General features: G+C 35.8%; 2 protein-coding genes across 5 annotated transcripts; both read right to left on the bottom strand.

Moving 5' to 3' along the window:
- Positions 1-3,224: 3,224 nt before the first annotated feature.
- Positions 3,225-3,974, bottom strand: LOC140867478 (uncharacterized). Its single transcript, XM_073272551.1, has one exon. It carries the CDS (start codon positions 3,804-3,806, stop codon positions 3,405-3,407), a length of 402 nt encoding a protein of 133 aa, XP_073128652.1. The 5' UTR covers positions 3,807-3,974; the 3' UTR covers positions 3,225-3,404.
- Positions 3,975-6,138: 2,164 nt separating this feature from the next.
- LOC140859841 (uncharacterized) lies at positions 6,139-17,045 on the bottom strand. Of its 4 annotated transcripts, none has more exons than XM_073262434.1 (10): positions 16,686-17,045; positions 14,151-15,789; positions 12,265-13,692; positions 11,405-11,730; positions 8,993-10,704; positions 8,000-8,396; positions 7,731-7,893; positions 6,971-7,074; positions 6,759-6,850; positions 6,139-6,637 (listed from the first exon to the last, which is right to left on the bottom strand). In XM_073262434.1, exons 1-10 carry the CDS (start codon positions 16,931-16,933, stop codon positions 6,561-6,563), a joined length of 6,186 nt encoding a protein of 2,061 aa, XP_073118535.1. In that variant the 5' UTR covers positions 16,934-17,045; the 3' UTR covers positions 6,139-6,560. The 4 variants fall into 4 exon arrangements, with proteins under 4 accessions (XP_073118535.1, XP_073118536.1, XP_073118537.1 ...); XM_073262435.1 differs by having other exon boundaries at positions 14,151-15,713; positions 16,686-16,890; XM_073262436.1 differs by having other exon boundaries at positions 14,151-15,802; positions 16,686-16,824.
- Positions 17,046-19,750: the final 2,705 nt, after the last annotated feature.

The raw sequence follows: 19,750 nt of genomic DNA, 5'->3' as shown, positions 1-19,750 counted from the left end.
CCTCTGGCAGCATGAGAATAGTATAATAAATTCTAAATACATGGTGAAATTAAAAATTAATATTTTTTTTCTAAATTCCAAAATATTGAGCTTTTAAATCATGTATCGTACAAGGTGGGCAGCTGCATCGATATTTGTCTACATCTTAATCGAAGATGAATTATGAAAACAAGCAGACCAGTAGGTAGCTTTTTTAACTGCACCTCGTTGGCCCAATAATGATTCTTCGATTTGTCCATTCATTATTTATTACGTATAGGCTGCGTTTGGTAGGTGTGATGAGATTATTAATGTATACAGACTTTGATTGATAAAAGTAGGATAAATAAAAGTTGTGATAATTTTATTATTCGTTTGGTAAAATTTTTTGTGAGAGGATAAAAATATGTTTTTTTGTGCAATGACTTTTCTACCCTGCTAATTGACTTCCAACAGCGTCACTTCACACCAAATGAAATCTCAACGCCCTTCTGCATTTTCTTGATAAAGCCAACGATAACAAATCGGCCAAAGCCCTCAGTTTGCCCAGAAAGAGCTCGCAAGCTGGAATCCACGTGGCCGTAAGGTAGACACAAACCCATGTTCAATTTCCAGTGGCTGGAATGGAGAGTTTTAGAGCTAAATTTTCAAATTCAGAAAGGGAAACTTGGGGTTTGGGTTTCGTCGATGCCCGTGATTCGAGAAATGTCCATGGCCGTCGGAGTACCCATGCGTTGGAGCTTAGAAAGGAATAGGACCGATCACCTAAAATGGAGTCTAGATCCGGGTTGCGAAGGAAAAGGGGAGGAGAATAGGCATGTAAGGAGGAAGGACAAAAAGGTCAACAAGACATTAATACAAGATACTGTACCAACACGGATTAGAATACCACCACCTCCACACGGATAGTAATCAATATTTTTGTCCCGAAAAGAGGCTTTAATCACGGGCCTGTGGTTAAGTCTCGAAGCGTAAAAAAAACGAGACAAACACGGGATTATTGACTAATCCTAGCCTTATCCATGCTACCAAACATAGCCATATTCTATTCCAAAAAAAAAACACAAGGGAAAAAGTGTGCGTGCTTCAATGGTACGACGAATGGATCAAGTGAAAAATATTTTTGGTATAAAAATCATATAAAAATTTCGTATTACTGATCAATTTTATGAAACAAATATTTTATTTAATTTGATCCATAAAAAATATTGTGTTTTATGTCTAAAGTATTACTTTCGATTGTAGATATGGGTCATGTCGATCTGTCTCATTAAATAAATACGTGAGATCATTTCACATGAGATATACTATTAAAAAATAATACATTTTTATGGGTCAAATATGACATTTGTTTCACAAAAATAGGTCATGAGACGATCTCACAAAAATTTTTGTATTAAATTTAACAAATAGAACGGGTATGTTCCAAATAAAAGTATTAAACTTCAACGAAAACTCATTGTAAAAAACTTATGTTATTATATATGTTTTCATGATATAAATTTTTGTAAGCACCTAGTTAAAAAAACTCGGATCATTTTGCTCAATTTTAGTCCTTTTTTTTTTTTTTCCCAAAATCATGTAATTAAATTATCGATATTATTGTTAAATTTTTGTAAGCACCTAGTTAAAAAAATTTCTCGAGAATGCACGTGTATTTAATTGCTGTAATTATAAATTATAACAATAATATCAGTTATTTATTTACATGATTTTGACGAAAATGACTAAAATTGATTTTAAAAAATACTGTTACAAGACTATAATTAATTCAGTGAAATTTAAGGGAATAAAAATTTCATACACCAATACATGCCAAACTAAATTGAACATTTTTGTCAAATTTTAATTTTAATAATGTTGCACATAAAATTGTACAATACACATCCAAATAATCATGTGAGTCCACGTTCAAAAATCAAAATCCTGCTAAATTGACGAACAAGCAAGCGTGTATCTTCATGATGGGTTAACTTTTTCGTGGATATTAAATAATATTGGATATAATATATTTTTTTAAATTAAAAATTAAATAAAATCAAAACCAATTCATTGCCTCGGCGGACAACATAATTGCGTGTCCTATCTTGCCTAAATTTATGAGAGACATTATTATGACCAACACTACATAATATATCATATTATCAAAGATTATATCGAAAATAAAGAACTTCTTGGAATTTGAACAAAAACTTCTCAAAAAAAATTTTTTTTTTTTTGAACAAATTAACTTGACACGCATTTAATTTCGACCCACTAAATTATCAATCACAATAATTTATATTCTTGCTTACAGGGGACATAGGCGAGTTGGTAAGGCCTGAGGTGACGTGAAAAGAGATTCATCAGCGTTGCGGATTCGATCTTCGTGTGAAGCATATTCCCTGCTAAAATATTGTGGGTATGCTTTGGGGGTTGGCCATGTTGCTCCCTTCAGGTCCCTGTCGCTCGTGCGCATCCCTCGATTTAACCTCCGCATGAGTCAATTAGCCTTTGACTCATGTGGAATGGGTCTCTTTCGGACTCTGACTCATGTGGAATGAGTTTCTTTCGGGATCAATTAAATAATAATTTATATTCTTTGTGTGATGGGTGTGAACATCTTGTATAAGGAATTTTGTCCCTTGCATATTAGCAAGTCTGTAATTTTGGACATTGCTCATGTTTAATGCTATAGTGGTTGATTCTAAAAAAAAATGAAAATTATTTAGATACATTTTTCTTTGAAAAAAGAAAAAATGCCATTTTAACATCCTACAGCAAGTGTTTAATATGATAAAAAAAAATTGTTAAAAGTGATAAACGTATTTAATGATAAAAGTAATTGATAAAAGAACAGATAAAAAGACAATCACACAAAAAAAAAATGGCAAAGAACATAGACATTTATATTTGGGACGGAATCATGACAAAAAAAACACGAATAAATTAATAAATATTTTGGATAAAAGAGAAACTTGTTTAGGAGGAATAATTGGTGTAACCCATTTGGTATTTCATGACCAAGGATGAGTAGATCCATGATGTTTGGTGACAGTACTATAATGAACTAAAACTATCAAAAATTAAATACAACTTAGCTAGTGTTTAACAGATTTTCTGATAAGTATTTTTTAGCTTTTTCTTAATAAAATTTTGAAATTTTATTTATGAAAAATTAAAAAGTAATTCTTAAAAATTCTTTCAACACTATCTTAAAATAACGAAAAAAAAAAAAAACGAGTTTGTATATCACATCAACAAAACTTCATATTTAATAAATATTTACAAGGATGGATCCCAAGCTAGCTTCACAATTATATGATCATATTACTAACAAAATCTTCTAAAACTTGGGACTAAATTTTACAGCCAGCCACATATCCTTAATTTGGAGGAACAATATATATGAGACAATTGTAAGTAACTCACTCTAGCTTCACAACTCATATGAACCAACTATCAAGAAAAACAGACTGATACTGCATCAGAACAAGCAACAGCACGATCACCGCCGCCACGCCCCACGGCGAGCTTCCGCCGTCCGACGGCTGGAAGTAGGACGCCATCTGCCGCCTCTCCCACGGAGAGCGGCCGTAGAACCACCAGCCCGGATCCTCGAAACTGGACAGCCACTTGACAGCAAAAACCAAGATCAGTGTCACTGCTATCAGCACCCATCCCATGTTTTCTTCAGTGGATTCGACGACGGATTCGTAGGAGACGTACCATTGGAGTCCGAGGAAGACGAAGATGAGGGCCAAGACGAAGAGAACTGGATACGGTGGAGGGTTAAGGGAGAACACATCTAAGATTGAAGAGGCACTGTTCCTTCTTTGGTAATACATCGATGAGAATTAACTAATTAGTTATCACAATTATATGATCTTAGTTATTACTCTTGTACGTGGTGGACTAATTCTATGGTGGTTGAGATTTGAGAATGGTGGCCTAACTATTTATACCACTCAACGCCCAACTTTTTTCAATATAAAGAGACACTAAGTTATGATTTTGATATGAAAATATTAAATCATAGTTTTCGGAAAAGATGCGGGAAGTTGTGATTTTGGTTTTTTGTGTTATCTAATTTCAGTTTTAGTTCTGTATTTTTTTTTGGGGGTCATTTTAGCTTTTTTTTTTTATAGTGCTAATGTGACACTATATTCGTAAACATTATATTAGTACAATCGGCCTATGTGAGCGTTAAGTCGGAAAATGACTAAAATTAAAAAAAAAACAAAACAAAATAAAAGCAGTGAACTAAAATTAAAATTTCACAATATAAAAAAATCAAAATTATAATATATATATATATATATATATATATATATATATATATATGAAGTTGGGGAAACAATTTCCCCTTTCAAAAAGTAAATAAAGAGGGGAGAGACGAATTATTTTAGTTGATTTAAATCATTTTTTTTTTTTTATATCGAATAGATATCTTGTCGATATTTGCTTTTCTGGACTAAAATTAAAATTTCACAATATAAAAAAATCAAAATTATAATATATTAATATATATATATATATATATATATATATATATGAAGTTGGGGAAACAATTTCCCCTTTCAAAAAGTAAATAAAGAGGGGAGATATGACGTTGGGGAAACAATTCCCCTTTCAAAAAGTAAATAAAGAGGGGAGAGACGAATTATTTTAGTTGATTTAAATCAATTTTTTTTTTTATATCGAATAGATTTCTTGTCGATATTTGCTTTTCTGGAGAAGTTTAGGTAACATACACAACTATATTATGCAGTTAACTCGATATTAGATCGTATAAATTATTATAGATGTATGTTTAGATCTAAATGTACAGGAAATTTCAACAGGACGAAAATATGATATCGAATTATTTAGATGATTGAAATCAATTTTTTTATATCAAATATATTTCTGGTCGACTTTTGTTTTTCTAGAGGAGTTTAGATAGCCACAAAATCTTACATGAAATTGTTCAACATGTCAATTTATTGGATAGTTCTTTTAAATGATCCAATACATAAAAAATTATTACTTTTATGCGAAAAACCAACTCAAGTCTATTATTTCACATTAAACCTACTCTCTAGTTTATATACAACTATACTATGCAATTATCTTGATATTGGGTTGAATAAACTATTATATATATATGTTTTTTCCCCCTAATTAAATGTAACAGGGAATTTGATCAACATGACGAACGTGTAATGCCCCCACGGCTCCACGAGTCCACTAAAATGTTGCCATTTGTTACCTTGATTGAGTTTTACTTGCTTCTTCCAATTTCCAAAATCATCTTTGAAGAAAAAAGTTCCTAATTCGCTCACCTAATCAGATGTGTTGATTGATAGCTTTTACTTTATGAATGTCATATTAGAGGATATCATTATATATTTATTTACGTGTTCCACGCATATTTCATAAGCAACAAAAAAATATTTATATAATCCATGTAAGTCGATAATTCAATAATCCATGATATACTAGACACGACACAACCAATATTATAAAAATAAATATATATAGACATCATATTTGGGGTTGTTAAAATCATCGACCCCATTAGTTTTTTAATGGGGTCTACTTCACTTCCACCACTCGAGTGATCACTGGTGCCATTTGTCTAGAACAAAGTTTGATAGCATTATTCATCATGCTTAAAGTCACAAATTTGTGGCTTCTTTTGCTGATTAAAACCCCACTATTTTTTCCTCTAAAAAAAAACCCCCACTATTTTTAGTGCTCTAATTTATCAAAAATTTCACTATCAATTTGTATAATCTACGTTGGTCCATGATTTATTTGAATACGCCTACGTCGAGTTTATTATGAGTTACAGGCCGAGCGTAAAAGTGAAACAGGCGAGGCTATATTTTTGTTCTTTTATTTACATTTTTTCCACAACGATGAATTTATAGTTTCAATCATGTAACTTACAATTTAACTTAGATTTTTAAAAATAGATTTTCATTTGTAGTTTTATAACTTATATATTGATCTAATCTTTTTTATCCTTGCACTTGTATTTGTTTTTATTTTTTTATTCTTTATGACCAGCAATCACGATAGACTTGGTAAAAACAAAAATAAAAAATAAAAATAACATTGTTAAACGACAAAAAATGAAAACAATATATAAGTTACAAAACTACAAAATAAAAATATACCTTAACAAGACCAAAAATGAAAAAACAAAATGCAAGTTACAGAGCTGAAAATAAAAATTAACTATTAACATAACTAAAATTGAGAAAAATGCAAATAAGACGACCAAAAATATATTTGTCCCATTAAAACTACTATTACTTACGTTACAACTCACAATAATCCATCATAAAAAAAATTCTGCCTTCTATCCTTTGAGAAGATGGAAAAAAAAAACCTAAGGTATGCTAAATTTAAATTTCTATCCCACTTCCAACAATAACCCAGGATACTCGCGATTTAAAAAGGGTGCTGTGATATTCCACCTAGTTATGGTTCCATGAAGCTCTCCGTCTGGCAGTGGCATGATCTTCCTACATACTCGAAGAATCACCAATGTGCATCTCGTTCGAGCAAATGAACAGGTCCGTGTTCCTACGAAATCCGAAAAGAAAGTGAAATCAAACTTTCCCTTGAAATTGGAAATTAAGTTTGTAATCATGTTGTAGGGCTGCCAGAGTGCTTCTGCAAGGTCCCTCTGTAAAAACAAAACAGCAATAGTCAGGCACACGCCAGTAAATTCTTCCTTTTGTTTGGTGTTGCGAAGCACCAAGTGCTTCGCGTTTGAATATGAAATTTGATTCAACAGAAATGTTCACCTTCAAAAACGGTATGAAGAAGTTGAAGATCCTCCACTGAGCAGGAGTCTATCAAAGCATAGATGCCAGGTTTCAATGCTTCATCAACTTCCCTGAAGAGATGGAAAAATCAACTATGTTTATTGCCAGCGACCATATGTGGATGTGAGGGGCAGAAATGAAAGCATTGCAGCTAAGGTACAGCAAACTGACGAAGCAGACCAGAAAAGTACCTTCTTATGCCTCGTTTAGCCGGTCCATGTCCAGAATAAACCCTGATGTAGCGGGACAAAAACTTAAATGCATGTTGCCCCAATTCTTCCTTCTCCTGTCGTACCTGCAGTATACAGCAGATGAGTAGCTTGACCGCAATGAAACACATAAATAGCAGGCTGGAGATATGTCTACATATACAACAGGAGATGCAGCTAATGTGCCCTTGACATTTTTCAGTCCAGCCATACGAAATATAACATAAATTCAGACAGTATAGATTGTCCAACCATTCTGACAAGGTGTTGAATGTTTCAAGAAAGACATTCTATTCTCTCGATTCTTGGAAAGGTTCCACATTTATAGGACAGTTGATCAAAAAATGCCAGCAAATAAGAAAATTCGTAGCCAAAAACCTTTCCATCCACCATGCAGTTGTTTTTGGCACTATGTAAATCAGTATCACCTCTCATAGCCAAAACAGACGACGTGATTATTAAGCGAAAAAGCTGTGCAAATGACTGACTTAAACATTAGCTACTGATGGACCAACTCTACCAACAATGACAAGCAAAGGTAGATCAAACACACATTAGGTCCATTAAGAAAGACAAACTTGGTGTCAACTCTGCATGCATCAGTCACAATGATTCTATGCAAAGTCCAAGTCAAACAGCTACATCAAGAGAGTTTCATAGTAGGGAACCATTACAGCAATGAACACTGATAACAACTAGCAAAGAATGCTGCCAGGCTGCGAGATGTATTCATAAAACAAACCTCTTCATAAACTCTTCGTAGGCTACTGGCACATTCTACTGCCTTGCTTACTTCCCACGCATAACTGGATTTTTCAACAACTGGATCAGTATTCACTATCTCCAAGCTATGAAGAAGAACACCAACTGAATCATCAACAAGAGCTATGAACCGCCGGGTCTCACTATCAACGAAGAGGATAAGGATTAAGATTAATAAAGGCGTGTTAGTGTGTGTTTAAGAAAGCTAGTAAAGTGGGATGAGAATGGTTCAGAAAACAAGGAGAATACCTTTTGTGATGCTTAAGAGCGGTGCACAACAGACGACAACATGCAGAATATAGCTCTGCTGAAAACTTTTGGTCAGCATTACCAATTCCAGATGCAGTTCTAACTGGAGCTTCAGGAATCTGAAGACTGAGAAAATATTGAAAGAGTGGCCCAGGCACACGCAGGGACTGTGCAATATGGTAAGCCTCTATTTGGAATAAGGATGGTTTTCCATAAATTTTTGTCAGTACTTCAACACACATGAGAACAACAGATCCAGGATCAGGACTCGCACAAGCCTTGATGGAATCGATACAACCACGAAAGATACTTGGAGCCTGCAAATGCAAGATGACATTGAAAAGACATGCAACTAAGCTCTGGATGTGTCTTTTGATCATATTCAAACGTCTGTGTCCTGCAAACCACACAGAAACAGAAAACTCAACATCAATAAAATGATACACCAAGTAGCCAACACAATCCCACGGCTGGTTGAGTTAAATCCATCGAGCCTCACATCCTAGGTATAAATAAATAGAGAAGTCAGCAGAGAGAAAATAATACAGCATAACCAGAAGTGTCACACCGGAAAAAAGAGTTGGCAGAAAAGCTATTTAGGGTAAAATTGCAGCATAATTTTTGTTCTCAAACTTTATCCAAGTTATTGTCACCACCCAGTCACCCACCTGAAGCTTTTCACCTACCAATCACATCACATCAACCTTAAAAGATGGATAGTAAGGTAATTTCTTAGGGAGTAGTAAATAGAAGTAGAAAAGGAAACTGATTGCAGGAATACACCCATTATAAGGAAAGCAAGGCCAAATGGTAATTTTCAATAGATGTCCATCCCTTAAACGACAGTGAAAATTGATGTTTATAACAAACCTCAAAACAAATGGATCCTCTCATTGCATATAAATAATACGCAATAGAAATGGCAGCTCAAAAAATTAAAACATTGCACCATAAACGAGATGCAATAACAGATGTACTTATTTTCAGATTTACCTGTTGCAAATTCGAGAATCAAATACAAGCAATCAACTCCTGCTGCCACATCAGCAGAAACCTCTCCTCCATCTGAACTTCCACAACATATTTCATAATTTGTCATCAAGCCTTGCTGCACCCCAACTAAAGCTCTCTCTACAGCCTGAATGGCTGATAATAAATGCAACTCAGATGATTTCCTGATATACGATGTAAATGATATCCTCAGCCTCGCCTTAAGCTCGACCAGCTTACTTGTTTCCTCAGAAAGATAAGATTCCACAGTACTAGCCAGCAATTTAACATGCAATCCCCTCTCTTGAGAAGTTAATGTTGCTTCCTTTCCCTGTAAAGAGATGCATTTTCCAATTGCCATAATGTGTAAGCCAACCAGCTTGACGTACAAATCTCTGGACAATGAAGGATCAAATTGCGAAAAGTAACTGCCCAACTCTTCAAGAAACTTGACAACACCAAGTAACCAAACAAAGGCGAATTGATTGGTCATTTCATAACTGCTTGAGAAATCCAAGAGTAGATGTTGAGAAATGTTTACTACTACAGGAACCCAGCCCCAAGATATTGAATTAAGGTTGATCTGCAAATTCAATCGCAAAACAGCTGAACAAGCAATAAAAAGTTGTTGGAGAAAGAAACCCATATCAGCATTTTCACCCCTCAAAAGTTCCAATAATAAATTCTTCTTCAGACAATTTTTCTCATGTTGAACCTCAGTCAACAAAGCTTCAAGCTTGGGATTTGCTGGGTGGGGCTCTCTCTTCATATTAGACTCCGCAATATCACCCTTTATATCAGATGGTATCATTTTTCCAGCAGGTTGCATTTCTCCCTCAACTGAAGCATTAGTTGAACAATCATAGCCACTAGTTGAGGACTCTCTAGTCCCCGATACATTAGCATCCCATACTGGTATATTGAGAAATGTATCACCCTCGAGCAAAACAGCTTTCAAGCAAAAAATTATGAAATTGACGCATGTATGAACCCATGAATCAATTTCGGTCATCAGGTCAGGATTATAACTCGAAAGCTTTATTCTGATATCACAATTAACTGTGTTTATATCAACTAACGCGGAAGCCAAGCCCCAAAAAAGGCCCTGAAAACAAGCCATTGTGGCCGATAATTTATTTAGCCCCTGCAATCCAGCCAAACGTTCTAATTTCTTGTCTACACATGTATCCACAAAATTGTCGAGTGAGTTTTTTAGAAATTCTTCCAATAATTTAGCTACATTGCTGATACTTTTCCCCTCAACCAAATTATCATGGTGATTCACTAGATGAGTGCACTCTGATAGCTCAGACTCCTTGGCGTTCAGCTTCAGTTCTTTTCTCTTTCTGTGAAGCTTCTTAGATATGCACGAGTTAAATGCACGTGCGAATGTATCTCTACTTACCATTAGCAAAACGTTAGATGTATGATCCATCAGTGAACAACAAGCAAATTGCACTTCAAAGGAAGTATCTTTAGGAAATGCACGTCGAAATCCAATAACTACAAACAATGACTTTGGAAGCCAGGATAGGGGAAATGAGTATTCCAGAAGTCTGGATGGGAATTCAGGTTGTCCATTGATGTTTTCTTTGCAAGAAGCTGCTGTTAGAAATTTGAGAACCCTTCGACATGATACAAACAATTGGAAGATCTCAAGAGCACTCTGCATATTCAATGCATCGTTCCACTGTAGCAAGCTGCCAACCAGGAGCCTGTATTGCACGGTAATGATCTACTCCGTCAATATTGGATGAAAAGATGAGAATAATTGGCAGAAAAAATTAAATAAAGACATTATTTAGGTTCGAATTCATAATGTCAAGGGTAATTTTCAAGTGTGCAAGTAAATGGAGCATTTCCTAAAAGTTGAATAGCCCTGTCCTTCATCCTATCAAATAATTCATTAGTAACAGTCACATGTATTTTCTTTCATTATATCCGCCCTTGTGGGCAGCCAAAGACACACTCCATTCATCAACAAAAGTAAAGGCACCAATTCCAAACTAAGATACGACCTTTGTTAAAAACAGAAGATGTTAGCTAAGCAATCGCAGTATCCCACCCATTTCAGAAAAATGACAAGTATTGAACTGTGTTGTACACAGATCATTGTTAAACTGAAGCAAAGAGGGACTATATAAAACTCAAAACCTATATACTTTTACGAAGTATCGAGTCTTGATTTTTACTCCATAAACGGTAGCAATCAAGAACAGTGAATCTCCTCTCGTTTCAGTTTGACTATTTACTAGAAGTAGCAGATAACCCTACACAAGAAAACCTTACATGAACCATATCTTTTGATTCCAACAAGAGAGAAACCATCTCAAACCATGAACACGGTATCAATTACAAGGGATGCAAATGTAAATCAGTCAGAATATGTATGGAAATTAAATGTCAACAATATACCTCTCGAGGTTGAGAATGCAGGTGATATACAATGATGATGATCTCAAACTGAAATAGTCTTCAGGCATCCGCATCAAAAGGGTAAGCAAACACCGACATACAGACAACTTGACATTAAAATGTTCACTGCAAGATTCATCTGGAACTGTGCTGGATTTTGTTTGTGGAAAATAACCAATTCCATCAAGAGATAAGTTCCCAAGAACAGAACAAACCTCATCCCAATCAGGTGATTTACTCAGATCAACCTCAGGAGTAGGAGATAAGAATAATGCTGACTTCTGCAAATTTGCGCAAAACCTTGGTGCCAAGTACCTGCAAACAAACTACGGTGGCAAACAGTTAGGGCGTGACATGTTAGAGGAAACACCCACAAGTGGTGGTGAGGGAATAAAAGGAAAATGGAAGAAAATAAAGTACATGCAAGTAGCAGTCTGCACAAATGATTCCTTGCAATATCTAGGAACGACTTTTTCAGGAAGCACTATAAGTGCCAGAATAGCCAGTGTTAGTCATTTATGTTCTATGGATATGCTACAGTCCCTCGTTCAAAGCCACATCACATTTTGAATTTCATTATTGCTAAGACTTCCTAGTAGGTTAGAAACAAAGTATAAGAACATGTTTTTGGAGAAGGTGGCTTCCTCTAATAACTCATTCAGCTAATCCCCTCCAGTGACCAATAAATTATCTCGTAAGAAGTCTTTCTGGACCCACAGCTGAATGAATACAAAAATGTTCAACTAGCTGTCCATAGTCAGTACAAGGTCTTAACACTAAGAGACAGTGAGCATACAGGAACATAATTTAGAAAGGACAGGAGAGAAAAATAGCTGACATTCTCCTAGATATTATCATACCCTTTGTTCATATGTGATAGTGTTGCTCAGAAACTCGAGTGCAATTTGATGTGCATAGACTTTCTTCATATGGCCAGGCTTGCCGATATTATGCAGTCTAGCGAGATCAACAGCATTTGTTTCATTGGAAATGGAAGCCTTAATTAGAAGGGAAACAAAATTCTTCAAGTCCTTCCTGGTGGCATGAGAGCACCATATATCAACATTTTGGCAAATGATCCACCACAATGCACATGGCAACGATTCTTCATTAATGAAACCTACAGAAAATTTCAGACCATTATTGTTCAGGCATTGGCTGAATCTGTCATCAATTCCAACATCAACCGAGGAAGTAGGTATCAGGTCCTTAAACACTGACGAAAGAAATTCCATCATGAATTTTGTCAGGTCTGCAGCTTCTTCCCTCATTTTTGAGACGTGCCTTGTCCATTTCCGGATTTTCTTAGGGCATGAAGATAGACCAGTGTCATCTTTCAACTTTGACTGATTATTAGTTTGCTGCCAGTGAAGCACATATTCAGAAGACTCTATCAACTTATTTAGATCAACAAGTCTCACAATAGCCATGGCATTTAATATGTAGATCAAAGGTGGGCAAAGCACCACAGAATCTTGAATACAAATGCCCGAGAGAGAACGTATAACCTCATGGAAAGAAGCTGAAGGTCGGAGGATCCAAGAAAAAGAGCCTTTGTCAGCCAAGCCAGACAACTCTAACCAATCCCTGGCAGAGTGCAGGGTAAATGAATCATCTATTAGTCTAGACATTTTCTTTGATGTACCAGGTGGTATCAGGCTGATCACTTGCCGAAATAAGCTTCTGCAGGACAATAACAAGCGACACAAGAACGCCAGAATCCAGCACGTGGACACATTCTTACATCCGGTACTATCCTGTGAAGCTCTTCCATCAATAACAATGGAGAAATTCTTGATAGCATAAGACCGTAGAGGAACCACATTACTTAGACTAGAACTTATCATTTCTATCAAATTCTTAACAGAAACACCAACAAGATAACTATTCCCAGAACTGATACTTATAGAGTCCAAAATGATCACATACACCTCAGACAAGGCCCTGCCTAAGATTTCTGCTCGCAAATCGAAGTGCCCAGAGTCAAAACCCAGAAGTTTTGGTTTAGAAATTTCACCTGCACCAGCCAACTGATGTTCAACCTTCATCCACTCTACTGATTCCATAATATCTGAACTTAAACGGTGAATGCAATCGGCAGTTTGCCCTTCTGGTATAGTTTTAATAGCATTACTGAGGGAGAGCCTAAATTCTGATGAACATAAAAGCATGCTTATTGCATTCGAATTGGAAGAACAATGGTGTGATGGAGTGCTTGATTCATCATCCCCAAGAATTGATATAGACTGCCAAACTGCTTTACAAAGTGCAGATACAGAAGAATTCACCTACAATAGCTTAATATATTAGTACAGAAATTTAAATACAAAGTTCAGCATTGAAACAGCGCACCCCCTCCAAAAAAAAAAGAAAATTTTTTAAATCAGAGAAAACAAGAAAGAGAGAATAGGTTTCACACTTACTTTTTTTCATGTTCAAGAAAATAAAGTAATACCATTACAAATTAGAAAAATCCCAAGTCAGAGAAAATACATTTGAAATCACAATCTACTCCTTATAATGTTTGAATGTCGACCAATCCGGAATTAAGAAACACACACTTCAAATCAAAAGAAAGCATGCAACTAAAAGACGGATTATATCACGATTTTGTTAGGCAGTACACTTTAGTAATTTCCCATGACCTACTATGATTGCATTCATTTATAGGAAATTAAAATAGGAGGTTCTTGCACTGAAATCAAGTTATCAGCGACCAAAGTTGTACATACGAAAATTTTCAAACCTGCCGAAGTTCGCTATAAAGATCAATTAGTCTGCATCCCAGGCTCGATATCTCTAAGGACAGAACAGGTTGACCAAAAACATCCGTTGATCGATCGCTGTAGTTCATAAAGGTCAAAACCATAGTCCACAATCTCTCTAGATCATCCCCAACAACTTCATACTCGATATTTAATAAATGGTGCACCGTGATAATAAGCTCCTTTCTTGCAGAAACCAATAATTCTATGAGTGAACTCTCATCTAAGCCAAAATATGACAGCTTTAGATGAGTGATTTTGGCAAATAACATCATGACCACACCATATATTACCTTCAGAAATTTCCTGGAAGCCCCATCAGAGCTATCCTCTAATCTAAGGTATACCTTTTCAGTAAAGACACTGTCTAGTAACATACTGATTGATCTTAGAATGTTGGAAGTATTCAATAATACAGATACTTCTTCAACATCAGATTGAAGTAATGTATTAACATTTGCCAATAAATATTCCATTATCTGAGCAAAAAAATTAAAAACGCAACTCCGCAGTTCTGCATTCATGCCATGGCACTCAGAATTCTCTTTCGTAATAACTGTTCCGCTCTGAGAAATGTCAGCTGGAACTCGACTGGCAGATCTGACGTCAGATTGCCTAAAACCTCCTCCACTAAATGAAGCTCCCTTATGCTTTGCGATGCAGCCAACAAACAAGTGAAGTAGCTGTCCTAGACCGATAAGTGCAGATTCATTCTTCTCCACCATAGCTTCCACTTTATTGAATAGATGTCTATGATAACTTTTATTGACCAATTTTTCCTCCCTAAGTGTAGTATCAGAAGCATTTTTGTATCTACCAGTACTTTGTAAGCTGAGAAATCCATCAATATGAGTGGGGTGGAATAGCCCGTGGGCTAAAACATCTTTAATCAATTTAGATATATTATTTCTCCATTCAATATTGTTTCCACAAGGATCACAATGCAGCACATGTAACAAGCGCAGTAAAGGTTCAAAAAGCTTATCAATGAAATCGCGGAAACCATTTTTACGTGTTGGATGGACCATCAAAAATTTGGCAAATGGCTCCAGCAAACAAGAAGATAATTGCAATACGAAATTTCCCAGCTTGCTGCCATCAAGTTGGCCCTGCACAATTTTCAAGATGAGTTCCAGTAGTTCATCAATGAGAATTATCCACAAGTCTAAATTTTCATTTGCAACTCCGCCATGGAATGAGAAGATCAACTTTGTACAGGCAAGAACAACATCATAAAACTCCAGTCGCTCATCAGAAAGTGTTCCAGCATGGCAAGAGAAAACATCATGTACATAAGATGATGCATCCATTGTAATGCAACGAACTACCCGTAAAAAGTCCTTTGAACAGGTCAATGAAACATGCAGGTCTTTCGATTGCTCCAAGCAGAAATGTAAAATCTTCCAGCATCTAAAATCCAAATATGACCCAGAAGTATTAAACTTACATTTGCTTTCTTCGAGCCTTGTTTTCTTTTCAGAAGAAATCAATATTGAATGAACCCAGTTATTCAGGTAAACTAATGCCCTTGAAGTGTGCATCACCTGCGAACACTGACTGCTATCATACATCTCTTCGATAATGCTTGTTTTTGCATAATCAAATGCTAAACCCACCTTCCTGCATCGTATTTCTGTTTTCCATCAAAAACTTATCATATATCCAGCAAACAGCTAATTCCCAAAATAAAAATATGAGCCTTGAGGCAGAAATAAGATATCATTGACTTTCAAAATTTTGGTAGATTGTGAGAAAGCAGAAAATGAAAAAAGTATAATATTTGTTTTCATTTCCCAGTTCCCAGAGACTTTCTCAGCGTCCAAAATAAAAATAAAACTATCATTTATTTTTATTCTCTTTCTTCAAAACAAATTTTCCCTCTTGTTCAAGGTAAAAGAACAAACAAAACATACATTTTGTTTTCCCAAAACATTATCCAAAAAATTTCCTTAAAATTATTACCCCAAAACTCCCAAAATGACACCAAACAATGCAATTATTTCTCTTATAAAATTTTCAGCAGGGAAAATATAAAGTTTTATAAAGAAGTTGGGAATTTAATCCTATCATAGAGGAAAATATCCACACAAAGGATTTCAAAAAACAATATATATATATCCAAACCAAGAAACTAGTGGTCGGTAGTCTTTTTTGCCTCTTATGCGCTTCTGGTAAGATTAAGTCATGCCCAAATAACAAGTACAAACTATAATTCATCACTTCCGAAGTGACGAGATTGGCAGTAAGCACCACTTAAGGTATAAGCATCTCATTGTACGAACAACAAATAGACTGCTAGTTAGAACACCCTGTGGTATGACATGAATAATCGCACAATGCTGGTAAAGCTGAAGTCTTTACTGTCGTAAATTTCAAAGTGACCAAAAGTCTGCAGAAAGTTTTAATTTTACAATCACACAAGCATTGAGAAGCAACACAATATTCAACTTTCAGCAATTATCAGAAAGAGCAACAAAAAAATAAGCAATAATTTAACACAAACAAAGAGTGGGTACCTTAGAAGGTCGATATTTTTGTCCTGGAGAGACAAAACTAGCTGCAAATTCCTCCATGGAGAGCCTTCTTTGAGATAGATGCTTCCTTCGTCATTCTCGTTCCCTCGACAGGAGAAACGAAGTTTTGAAGGTTCTCCACGGAGGTCGTGCTCTTCTTGTTCGTCTACAACTATCTTCTTCCTTTTCCCGATTCTCTTCATCTCTTTATGGTGTGGTTGGGGTTCGGAAACCTTGTCTTCTACCTCCATCGCTGTTTGCTGATTTTGATTACAGAGGGTGTGGAGGGAAGGTTTAGGGTTTTAGCTTCGATAAATTACCGTCGTATCATAATCTACCGTCTCATCTGTATCTACTATTTTGAGGATATAGAAACGGTCTTGTTTTTTATTTGAACAAATAGCCAAAAAGACAATTTTACCTTTTAAATAAAAATCTTAAGTTAGAATAAAAAAAATTCAAAATGAGATACAAATCATTTTAACACTCATCGATTCGATAATTGATTTCTCAACTTACTGACGTAATTAACTGGTTTCCTGCAATTTCAATTTTTTCTCTCTTTGCTCTTCAATTTTTAACGGAACCGTCGGAACGAAACCTTATTGAACCGCCGTTGAAGCCATCCTTCGTCATCGTCGTAATTCCTGTCCTCCCCGTAACCTCCTTCGTTCTCGACAAGCAGCTAGTAATGGCAGAGGAAAAACTTACTGTAAGTCAGCGAGAAACTTAGGTTTTTCTATTTTAGATTTTGATATTTCGTGTTTGATAATTAATCAGATATCATGATCAATATGATCAATCCATGAACATTTTCATATGTTTGTGAACATTCCTACCGTAGTACAGTCATAGTAAATTTCGACCATTTTCGACTGTTTTGTTTCATATCTCGACTGATGATGTAATGAATCGTGACTGTATTACTTAGCACGATGATATGAATCTCTACTGCATTACGTAGGACGAATTATCGACTATGTGCCGACCGATTTGCTTCATATCTCGACTGATGATGTTATGAATCTCGACTGTATTACGTAGCAAGAATTATCGACTATGTCCCGACCAATTTGTTTCTTACATCGACTGTCTCATTTTTTAATCTCGACTGATTCATTTAACTTATTATTTTGATATTTAATTATTTATGAACATTTATTTCTTCTGATTTCAGTCGTAATTAACTATTCATTGATTTAATACATTTTTTAGGTTGTTCTTAAAAGGAAGGGGGTCAAACTTGATCGTTTTTCTTGCAAGTTAACTACATTAAGACGGTATGTAGATGTTTCTGAAAAGATAATTAAGTATCTTAATCCGGCCGAGATGGAAGTCATGATGAGTAGAACATAATTTGGTCACTGATATGTAGCACAAATCGTTATAAATTGTCCGGGAGTTTGTTATGGTATTTGATAAGTTGGCAGACATTAGACTCACCGAAAATGAATTATGGATGGTAATACGAAAGAGGCCTATAAGATTTTCAAAACTAGAGTTTTGTTTGATCACATGACTTAACTGCTCCAAAGATATTCCTGAGATGCCAATGAGTTTAGATTTTAAATCTAGACATTTTGGAGATATGGATGTGGTCTCTGTGCGGAACTTGGAGGATAGGCTAGGTGTGTTGAGCAGCGAGGGCGATGATGAGGTCAATCTTGAAAAGTTAAAACTAGTGTGCCTTTTTTTTTGTCGCTGGTGTTATGTTGACCAAGAGAACTTGGCAATCTGTGACCGTGGGCACCGAGTGGCTTAGGTTAGTGGAAGACTTTGATGTCTTTAATAGATATCCTTGGGGGTCTAACGCATATGATGTAGTCCTTGCTAGCTTGCGGTCGATGAATTTAAGTGATAAAATGAAAGAAAGGAATGAAAAAAAAAAATAGAATTCGCTGACATACACCATTGCAGGCTTCATCAATCCATTACAAGTAAGAAGTCATCTTGATTTGTCATTTTTTGTAATATATATCATTTTAATCATATTTATATATTGAATAGAAATGTTATATAATTGCAGATCATGTCCTACGAATGCATGTCTAGCGTTGTGGACAGTTTTGCAACTCATTTAGATGAAGCTGGTCTACCACTTTCGCATATGTGTCGTTGGAGCACGAAGGACTGGAGCAGCAAGAATGCTCCTAAGAAGGAAGAAATTAATTCATGCTTCAAATCACTTGACAATATAAGTAAAGTAATCGTTTTGTGTCTTAGATATATGGTATTCATTCATAAATCCATTACTCTAATGAAATTATGACTATTACTTGTAGGCTGACATTGTCGGGATCCTTGCTCCCACTGACGAGGAGCGTATGTCAGAACACTTCAGCACTGGCATATTTGAAGACCCTTCCCCAGATCATGTGATTGATCAAATTGTTGATTTTATGGCCCAGGGGAAGAAGGTGTACTGCTGTCAGCGTCCCCCTTCCCGTTTTGTTCATACACCGGCTATGAATATTACTCAGGGGAACCCGCAGTCACTCATCCATGATCGGTCACCTGATACCCAAAATGAGATGACAAACCCTCTGGTTTCCAACTGCCCCAATAATTACACGATCCCGCCACCACCTCCAATCAATGCAGTGGCTTGCAGCCGCCTAAGCCAAATGAAATTCATATATTAGGAGACATGATACGTGTCATGCAGACATCCATTGATTTAATGGGGACGGTGATTCAAACTTCAATGAACGAGATGCGAGCCGAGTTTGCTGAGGTGCGAGGTGAGGTCGCTAAGATGCGTGGTGAGTTTGCTGAGATGAGACAGAAGATGACACAGTTGGAAGATATATTGCCAGCTCATCTTGTTGTATGTTCTCGTAGCACTCAGCAGCAGCCAAAACCTCACCAGTCACGTATGAATTTGTTTTGTTTATGTCCAAATATCATATCATTCGTCTGAATCCTAACAACATGCTAAAATAACATGTTTATTTATTTTTGTACACAGAAGGAATGTCTTCCAATGAAGGAAGAGAGAATTATCCTCAGTCACCACCACACCATGAATCACGTATGTGTTTGTCATGTTAAAATGCCTTACTTTTTTG

Source organism: Henckelia pumila, chromosome 4 (genome assembly GCF_033568475.1).
Source record: "Henckelia pumila isolate YLH828 chromosome 4, ASM3356847v2, whole genome shotgun sequence".
Lineage (NCBI taxonomy): Eukaryota > Viridiplantae > Streptophyta > Magnoliopsida > Lamiales > Gesneriaceae > Henckelia > Henckelia pumila.
Note: the sequence above shows the minus strand (reverse complement) of the source record. Positions and strands in the feature narration are given on the sequence as shown.

Bases quoted from the DNA above. Each gene is read 5' to 3' on its own strand.
- LOC140867478 (XM_073272551.1), bottom strand. From the start codon at position 3,806: ATGTATTACCAAAGAAGGAACAGTGCCTCTTCAATCTTAGATGTGTTC.
- LOC140859841 (XM_073262434.1), bottom strand. From the start codon at position 16,933: ATGGAGGTAGAAGACAAGGTTTCCGAACCCCAACCACACCATAAAGAG. The intron at 15,790-16,685 runs GTACCCACTCTT...AATACGATGCAG, and splicing joins AAAAATATCGACCTTCTAAG to GAAGGTGGGTTTAGCATTTG. The intron at 6,638-6,758 runs GTGAACATTTCT...TTGTTTTTACAG, and splicing joins TCTTCATACCGTTTTTGAAG to AGGGACCTTGCAGAAGCACT.